The sequence below is a fragment of the Aplidium turbinatum genome, chromosome 2 (assembly GCF_918807975.1).
Source record: "Aplidium turbinatum chromosome 2, kaAplTurb1.1, whole genome shotgun sequence".
NCBI classification, from domain to species: domain Eukaryota; kingdom Metazoa; phylum Chordata; class Ascidiacea; order Aplousobranchia; family Polyclinidae; genus Aplidium; species Aplidium turbinatum.
This window is the reverse complement of record NC_137473.1, coordinates 5,238,733-5,248,984: the sequence shown is the minus strand read 5'-3', so window position 1 is coordinate 5,248,984 and position 10,252 is coordinate 5,238,733. Positions and strand designations below refer to the sequence as shown.

At 35.2% G+C, this 10,252-nt stretch overlaps 1 protein-coding gene across 1 annotated transcript; it reads right to left on the bottom strand.

Annotated features, from left to right (window-relative positions):
• Positions 1–330: 330 nt before the first annotated feature.
• Positions 331–9,849, bottom strand: LOC145786491 (uncharacterized). The gene is made up of 2 exons (XM_082598160.1): positions 5,336–9,849; positions 331–3,499 (listed from the first exon to the last, which is right to left on the bottom strand). Exons 1-2 carry the CDS (start codon positions 6,443–6,445, stop codon positions 1,712–1,714), a joined length of 2,898 nt encoding a protein of 965 aa, XP_082454286.1. The 5' UTR covers positions 6,446–9,849; the 3' UTR covers positions 331–1,711.
• Positions 9,850–10,252: the final 403 nt, after the last annotated feature.

Sequence of the window (10,252 nt, the reverse complement as noted above, 5' to 3'; positions counted from 1 at the left end):
TTTTTCATTGGTTGTTTGCAAATCATTTTCTTTGTAGTTATTGAGACACAAACTAAGATTTGCATGCGACTCTTGTTGATGATACAAATGTGGATCAGATTCCTTGGTGGCTTGACAACCATCTGAACCATCGACTACATGTTCTTGTTTGTTGATTCTATATGGTTCACAATCTTCAAGTACTTCAAGCTTTACTGGAATTGCTTCACTTTGAGTCAAAGTAAAATGTAAAGTGAATAATTGATTTCTGTTAGTGAAGCATTAGTTGACCAAACAAAATAATTTGTTTCATTCTATGGAATATATATTACAGCCTAAATAACGTATAGCCTGAAACATAGACAACGAATGGTAAAAAATAGGAATATTCATGTTGAAAAACAACACAGGTGAACATTCTACATTCAGGAAAGCACAAAGAATGCTCACAAATATGTAAACTCAAAATTACACAAGATGATGCACGACAATGGACTAGAATAACATTTGGGTTCACAATTAGTACATTATAATCGTTTAGTTAGACTGAAAATCAGCAAGTTTAAGTAATCGTTTTCAGAATTATTACAGAATTCTCGCCACTCTGGAATTAGCTGTCATCAGCAAAAAATCGACGCCAGTGTTAACATTTACATGTATAAAAGTTTTCATGAGAACAAATCGTCATTTGAAGCTTCAAATTACTAACTAGAGAAAAAACTTTTTGTATAAATCGGATTCCTATAGAGTTTCACCAGAGTGAATCATCGAATCTTCTTATGATGTGTCAAATAAGCAACGTGAGAAAAACTTTTTAACTTTTTTACACACATCCCATTTATACGGCTTTTCTCCAGAATGAATTAGCAAATGATCTTTCAAGCTACCGAACCCATGAAAACATTTTTTTACATGCATCAAACTTATGTGGTTTATCACTGCAATGAATCGACACATCACCTTTCAAATCTCTGTCTTTTGCAAACGATTTATGACACATTTAATTATAACAATAATCACATTTTCTCATGAATTTTCAATTAGGATTTGCAATTGAAACTCTTGTCACAAAAGTTACATTGATAACATTTTTCATTGGTTGTTTGCAAATCATTTTCTTTGTAGTTACTGAGACACAAACTAAGATTTACATTCGAATCTTGTTGATGATACAAACATGGATCAGATTCCTTGATGGCTTGACAACTATCTACTACTTGACAACTACCTACTATGAATTAGTCGATGAGGCTTCAAATGGCTCAATTTTGTAAATGATTTCCAACATTCATTACATTTATATGGTCTTTGTGAATGTGCAAACGTTAGACTGGCAAAAAACAAGGTTAAATTTGCGGAAGGTTGGCAATACTATTCGCTTTACACCAACTCGCTGTTAAAGCATTGATATACGTCATGGGCATCAATAATAAATTTGACTCAGGTGAAAGTTCGGCAACGCAAAAGGGATGAATTAAAAATTGCTCGAACGTGGCTTACAAGACTAAAACAAATCAAAAATTTCTTTCGCGAGCCACCAACCTTTCAAAATTTGGACTCGCAGGCCGCACTATTTTTCTTTGCATGCCGCATTTTGCTCAAAAGCCGACGGCTGCACAGTACAGTCACAGTACACTTTTCCTCAAAAAAAATTTAGTCATCACCCTAGTGCGGAACTAATAATCTAAAACATGCCAAAAGCGGCAATACTGATATATATATCAGTGAATCTCTAGTCACAAACATTAAATTGTTTACAAAAAGTTAGTTGATGGCGTTGCAAAACATGTTTTCGTGAAAATGATTTCTTACAAAAACCACATTTATATGGTCTTTCACCAGAGTGAATAACCAAATGACTATTCAAGTCACTCAATCGTTTAAATGATTTCCCGCACTCATCACATTTATATGGCCTTTCGCCAGAATGAATTACTAAATGAGTTTTCAAGTGAACAAATTGCCGAAATGATTTACCACATTCATCACACTTATACGGTCTTTCGCCAGAGTGAATTCGTTGATGAGATTTTAAAGCACTCGAAATTGTAAATGATTTTCCACATTCATCACACTTATACGGTCTTTCGCCAGAGTGAATTCGTTGATGAGATTTTAAAACACTCAAAATTGTAAATGATTTTCCACATTCATTACATTCATATGGTCTTTCGTCAGAATGAATCATCAGGTGAGTTTTTAAACTACTCGATTGTGTAAATGACCTCCCACATTTGTCACATTTGTACGGTCTTTCACCACAATTATTTAGTAGATGACATTTTAAATGACTCAATTTTGAAAATAATTTCCCACATTCATTACATTTATACGGTCTTTCGCCAGAGTGAATCATCAGATGAGTTTTTAAACTACTCGATTGTGTAAATGATTTCCCACATTCATCACATTTATATGGTCTTTCGCCAGAGTGAATTAACAGATGAGTTTTCAAGTGACACAAGTGTGCAAATGATTTTCCACAATCGTTACAGTTATATGGCTTTTCACCAGTGTGAGTGAACATATGGCGTTTCAAACTAGAAAGCCATGAAAATGACTTTCCACATAAATCACACTTACATGGTTTTTCACCAGAATGAATTAACTGATGAGATTTTAAATGACTCAATTTTGCAAATGATTTTGTACATTTATCACATTTATATGGTCTTTCACCAGAGTGAATAACCAAATGACTATTCAAGTCACTCAATCGTTTAAATGATTTCCCGCATTCATCACATTTATATGGCCTTTCGCCAGAATGAATCACTAAATGAGTTTTCAAGTGAACAAATTGCCGAAATGATTTACCACATTCATCACACTTATACGGTCTTTCGCCAGAGTGAATTCGTTGATGAGATTTTAAAGCATTAGAAATTGTAAATGATTTTCCACATTCATCACACTTATACGGTCTTTCGCCAGAGTGAATTCGTTGATGAGATTTTAAAACACTCAAAATTGTAAATGATTTTCCACATTCATTACATTCATATGGTCTTTCGCCAGAATGAATCATCAGGTGAGTTTTTAAACTACTCGATTGTGTAAATGATCTCCCACATTCATCACATTTATATGGTCTTTCGCCAGAGTGAATTAACAGATGAGTTTTCAAGTGACACAAGTGTGCAAATGACTTTCCACATAAATCACACTTACATGGTTTTTCACCAGTGTGACTTCTCTCATGAATTTTCAATTTGGATTTACAATTGAAACTCTTGTTACAAAATTTACACCAACAACATTTTTCATTGGTTGTTTGCAAATCACTTTCTTTGTAGTTATTGAGACACAAATTAAGATTTGCATTCGACTCTTGTTGATGATACAAACATGGATCAGATTCCTTGGTGGCTTGACAACCATCTGAACCATCCACTATGTGTTCTTGGTTGTTGATTCTATATGGTTCACAATCTTCAAGTACTTCAAGCTTTACAGGGATAGCTTCACTTTGATTCATGTTAAAAGGTGGAGTGAATAATTGATTTCTGTTAGTGAAGCATTAGTTGACCAAACAAAATCAGTTTTTTCATACTATAGAACATAACCTGAAACACAGACAACAAAATGTGAAAACGTCAATAATGGTTAACAATAGGAATGTTCATATTTAAGAACAACACAGGTAAACATTCTACATTTATGAAAGCGCAAAGAATGCTCACAAAAGTGTAAACTCAAAATTGCACAAAATGATTCACGACAATTGACTGACATGACATGTGGGTTCACAATTAGTACATTATAATCGTTTAGTTAGAATGAAAATCGACACGTTTAAGCAATTGTTTTCAGAATTAGTGGAGAAATCTTGAAGCTCTGGAATTAGCTAACTTCAGTAAAAAATCGATGTCAGTGCTCACATACAATAAGGGTTTTTATGAGAACAAATGGTCATTTGACATTTCAAATTAGTAACTAGGGAATTTTTTTTGTATAATATCAATCATATTCCTATGGCTTTCCACCAGAGTGAATCATCGAATCATCTTATGATGTCAAATAAGTAACATTACAAAAAAAAAATCATATATATCCCATTCATAAGGCTTTTCTCCAGAATGAATTAGCATATGATCTTTCAAGCTACCAAACCCATGAAAACATTTTTTTCATACATCACATTTATATGGTTTATCACTGCAATGAATCGACACATTACCTTTCAAGTCTCTGACCTTCACAAACGATTTATGAAATAATAATAATTTAATAGTAACAATAATTATATTTTTATAGCGCCACATTGCAAATTATACTACATATTTTTTGCCAATAACAATGGCACAATATAATAGTAATAGCACTTTTTAAAGTACTCAACTACTCAATTGTGTAAATGATTATCCATATTCATCACATTTATATGGTTTTACTGAGCAGCGCAGAGATAATTTGCAAGACAAAATGCAGAATAGTTTATTTAGTTTCGGTTTATTGTCAAACAGAAATAGACCTTGAGAGGAATCCGACAAAAATGCAAATACAATTTGGCTGATCATGTTTTGCAAAAATAGCTTTCTTTCCAAGATCCTTAATGATGTGGTCTGTCTGATTTAGGAGAATGAAGCAATTTGCATATTCTTTGATTGGTTGACTTTTCACTAGTTTCTTGAATGCCATCTTCTTCCCGATACCAAATATCCTTGACGTTGAATCACAACCGGTAAATGCATGAATGAAGAGGAGCTGTGAGCATAATATATCTGGTCCGATGATTGCTTTCAGTTTGTTGATGTCGTATATCTTCGTTGCATAAGCTTTGTCGGAGCGGAAGTGAAGGTCTTTAATGTCTGGGTCAGTAATCAATATCAGCATAGTGTAGTAACAATATTAAAAGGTATGTGTCTTCACCAATTAAAGTCGTATTATGTCGATGAGAGCTGTCCATCTGCCGTCTTGACGATGTCAACATCTGCATCACCTGGTGTGTTGATCACATTGCAGCTTCTATTCCTCAGTTGAGCAGAAATTAGAGAAATTAATCCTTCCTTGTTGGAAGCTCGAGAGAAGAACTGCTCCTCCTTTCCAATGAACTCGGTGTCTGCAGTAAAGTGAACAACCGTGTGGACGTTCATGCCGCGTCTTTGATGGATATTGTCTTTGATAGACGGACCACCATGTCCATCAAAGACCACCCTTGCTAAGAGATTATAACGAATGGTAAAACTGCATACAACTGTGCAATAGACCTATAACTGTCTCCAGCTTTCCATGGCACTCAATGCAACAAGAACCTTCCATCAAGGATGTAGTGATCGGTTTTCGGGGCAGATTCTTTCCAGAGGCACCGCAATGATTTTTGACTAAAAGGGCAGGATTATTCCTATGGCTTTACATGAGAGTGAATCATCTTATGACGCTTTAAATTGCCAACACACGAACACACTTTTTCACATACATCACATTTATTCGGCTTTTCACCAGAATGAATGAGGACATGATCTTTGAAGTTACTGATCTGTGAAAACGATTCCTCACACATATCACATTGATATGGCTTTTCACCAGAGTGAATCATCTTATGACGATTCAATTTACAACTACTTGAAAACACTTTTTCACATACATTACATTTATATGGCTTTTCACCAGAATGAATGAGGACATGATCTTTCAGATTACCAACCCGTGAAAACGATTTCTCACATATATTACATTTATATGGCTTTTCACCAGAGTGAATCATCTTATGATCTTTCAAATGACTCAATTTTGTAAATGATTTTCCACATTTATCACATTCAAGTGGCCTTTCACCAGTGTGAATCATCAGATGAATTTTTAAAGTACTTGATTGTATAAATGATTTTCCACATTCATCACATTGATATGGCCTTTCGCCAGAATGAATTACTAAATGAGTTTTCAAGTGAACAAATTGCCGAAATGATTTACCACATACATAACACTTATACGGTCTTTCGCCAGAGTGAATTCGTTGATGAGATTTCAAATCACTCAAAATTGTAAACGATTTTCCGCATTCATCACATTTATATGGTCTTTCGCCAGAATGAATTAGTCGATGAGGCTTCAAATGACTCAATTTTGTAAATGATTTCCCACATTCATCACATTTATATGGCCTTTCGCCAGAGTGAATCATCAGATGAGTTTTTAAACTACTCGATTGTGTAAATGATTTCCCACATTTGTCACATTTGTACGGTCTTTCGCCAGAATGAATTAGTTGATGACATTTTAAATGACTCAATTTTGTAAATGATTTCCCACATTCATTACATCTATACGGTCTTTCGCCAGAGTGAATCATCAGATGAGTTTTTAAATTACTCGATTGTGTAAATGATTTCCCACATTCATCACATTTATATGGTCTTTCACCAGAGTGAGTTAACAGATGAGTTTTCAAGTGACACAAGTCTAGAAACGATTTTCCACAATCATTACAGTTATATGGCTTTTCACCAGTGTGAGTGAACATATGGCGTTTCAACCTAGAAAGCCATGGAAATGACTTTCCACATAAATCACACTTATATGGTTTTTCACCAGTGTGACTTCTCTCATGAATTTTCAATTAGGATTTACAATTGAAACTCTTGTCATAAAATTTATACTGACAACATTTTTCATTTTTCGTTAATTCTACTTATAAACTAGAAATAAGCAAATTTATGTACAAATTTTATAATAATAAACTACCGGAAAACTTCAAAACTTTCTTTACACATGTATCATCTATTCATTCGTATAACACCCGACGTTCAAGTTCCAATTCACTTTATACTAAACTGGCAAATATCCAATTATTTCAAAAAAGTTTAAAATGCATGGGAATCAAGGTATGGGACAATTTACCTCAAAATATGAAAAAAAACATGAACAAAGGCTTCAAATATTTCAGTAAAATGTGCAAAAAACACTTCTTCAATAATCAAGAGCTATAAAAACGACATCCACTACCTGACTATGTTAATTGTTATTATTGTTTGTAGTATCTGTATTTGTTTTGTTTTTTCTGTTCTTCCTTCCTTCTTCTTTTTTGTGTCAATTTGCAACAATATTATCAACGCAATACTTTCTTTTGTGTAACTATTTGAATGAGAGAGTGCAGACTCGACGACCTCCTACGCCTTCAGGGCTACGGTCTTTCGCACTCTCTCATTGGATGCACACTGTCAGTTTTTGTTTTATGTGTGTTTCGGCGTTTCGCATCCAAACAAAAATAAAATGACCATCCATCCATCCATTGTTTGTTTGCAAATCATTTTCTTTGCAGTTATTGAGACACAAATTAAGATTTGCATTCGACTCTTGATGATGATACAAACATGGATCAGATTCCTTGGTGGCTGGACAACCATCTGAACCATCCACTACGTGTTCTTGGTTGTTGATTCTATATGGTTCACAATCTTCAAGTACTTCAAGCTTTACAGAGATAGCTTCACTTTGATTCATGTTAAAAGGTGGAGTGAATAATTGATTTCTGTTAGTGATGCATTAGTTGACCAAACAAAATCAGTTTTTTCTTTCTATAGAATGTTATTACAGGGTAAACAACGTATAACCTGACATACAGACAACAAACTGTGAAAAGGTCAATAGTGATTAACAATAGGAATGTTCGTATTGAAAAACAAAACAGGTAAACATTCTACATTGATGAAAGCGCAAAGAATGCTCACAAAAATGTAAACTCAAAATTAAACAAAGTGATGCACGACAATCGACTGATCTGAAATGTGGGTGCACAAAGAGATTATAATCGTTTAGTTAGACTGATAATTGACAAGTTTAAGTAAGACATTGAATCGTTGTTAAATAGGAGAACTAAGTTAGTTCAAATCCGAGGGGAAAACACATGTCTTCATTGTTGAGAAATGTTCCCGCTGTGTGTTAGTGACTTCACATCCTCAATAATGACATCATAACGGTACAAATAATCAGTAGGGTGGCTCTTATTTGGCAAGAAATGAAAAATTTTTGAATTTTGCTTGGGACACCCTTTTAAATGGTGAGGTTGTAAAAAAAAATAACTCCTGCAAAAAATTTTTGAATTTCAAATTGATTTAGGGGTGGCCCTTTCCCCTAAAGTTCTGCGTCCTCCACCAAAATACCAAACCCGCATATCTCAAAAACTGCTTGAGATAGAGATGCGGTTTTTGTGTCAAAAGATGCAGAAAGCATGATTTCCTATCTGCTTTCTGAACAGTAATTGTGCCTATCTTGAGTAGAAAAGCAGTTACTTTGAAAAAACCTGTTTTACGTATTCTAGCACAAAATAGCTCCGAACAAATATTGTGGCCAAGCTATTCAATAAACAAAGTTCATAAACTAACCTGTAAAACTGGTAAAGCAATAAACGAAATAAGTGTTCCTAAACTTTTTTGCATTAATACATAGCAAAAATGCCCGTTTTTTGTCATATTCCTAAGAGAAACTCCTGAGCGTGGAATCTGCTTTCAAGCTTCAGGTGCCATGCATCGCTCGTTGGATGGCGAAGGCATTTTATGCCATCAAAATTTGAATGTTTTGTCATCAGTTTAATATGTTAAAAAAAGAAGCACAAGGCATTGGACAATTAGCCACCTTTTCTGTTGCGATTCACCTGAAAGGATGGATATTGGATAACATCACCCAATGTTATAGAAGAACCATTAAATGATTTCGGACTCATGGATCGACTTCTTAATCATCCGCATACAACTATTTCTGCTGCAAATAGCAAAAAGCTTGGTCTGCATTTATGGTATCTGTCCAAAGAAAGGATTGGACTAGCCTTGTTTGACTCTCGACTGTCTGTGGAAAGTAAAAAGCTAATGGTGGCAACCATGTTAGATGAAACAGCAGAACGTCCACCAAGGAGACCAAGCGTCAAAGTAGATGCGTTTCTGGGCAATAAGGGTCTAGAACAGTTTTGCACCTCTAATTCAAAACGGCTTCTTCAGCTGTTGGGTGAAGATGAAGCAATACTTGTACTTTCCAATGATCCTGCTCCTTGGACTGAATATGATGCATTTATTCAAGCTTTACAGATAGCGAAGGGACTTTCAGCAGTCATTGACAGAGAGGAGTTGTTCCAATCCAGGATTTTAACAAACTCTTAACTGAAGATGAGGACCAACTTCAGTTTCTTTTGCAAGTTCTTACTGAACACAGGAAACTGTTTCTAAATTGCAACAAGAACAATATTGTCGATTCTTCTTCTTCGTTTGAGCCTTCTTCTCCCCTCCAGGGGTCGAGGGGCTCTGCCTTTTACCACCCTGGCCTTGGGCAGTAATGGCGACGCGGTTTAGATGCTTAGGCAAATGTCAGGCAGCTACTGAATTGATTCGTCATCCAGTTCACGCAGACCACGCCCACCATTTGGCACATGGTAAATGGCGCAGATACAGACGATGTGGTCTGCGGTTTGTTCCTCCTTGCCACACTCACAGATTGCGAATGGAGCCATCCCCCATTTCGGAGATGAAACTTTGGCGTCTTGAGGAGTTATTCCTCAACTTCGAGCTCTATTGGAGGTCAACCCAGGTAGCTGCACTGATGAATTGGTCTTCAGCAGTTTTCATCAGGAGTTGTGCAGCACGTACAAATGGGTGGCTCAATTTCAGGCACTGGGGTTGCTTGCTCACAGACTCGTAGACTTGAGAGGAGCAAGCGGTTGAGGTTCGTAGCACAGCGAGAAAGAGACAGGATGCTTTTTTCACGACGAAGCTCAGCTGGTTGGATGCCTGCAAGGACAGGGAGATTGTCCGATGGTGTAGGTAAATGATTTTCTACATAATACGGTCTTGCAGGAAAGTGAATTAATTGATTTATATCACATTTATATGGTTTTTCACCAGTGTGAATCATCAGGTGAGCTTTTAAATTACTCGAATGTGTAAATGATATTCCACACTCATCACATGTATACGGTCTTTCACCAGAGTGAATAATCGAATGACTATTCAAGTCACTAAATCGTTCAAATGATCTTTTAAATAATCTTTTTAATAAAGTAATAATCGTTTAAATAAATGATCTTCGATCTTCACATTCATGTGGTTTTCACCAGTGTGAATCATCAGGTGAGCTTTTAAATTACTCAATTGTCTAAATGATTTTCCAAATTTATCAAATTTATATGGTCTTTCACCAGAATGAATTACTAAATGAGTTTTCAAGTGAACAAATTTCCAAAATGATTTATCACATTCAGAACACTTATTCGATCTTTCGCCAGAGTGAATTAGTTGATGAGATTTTAAATCACTCAAAATTGTAAATGATTTTCCACATTCAT

What these genes read in the sequence shown, in the direction of transcription:
- LOC145786491 (XM_082598160.1), bottom strand. Translation starts at nt 6,445, where the DNA reads ATGTTCACTCACACTGGTGAAAAGCCATATAACTGTAATGATTGTGGA. An exon ending in ATAAGATGATTCACTCTCAT is followed by an intron (nt 3,500 to 5,335) that starts GTAAAGCCATAG and finishes TTGGTCAACTAA; the next exon opens with TGCTTCACTAACAGAAATCA.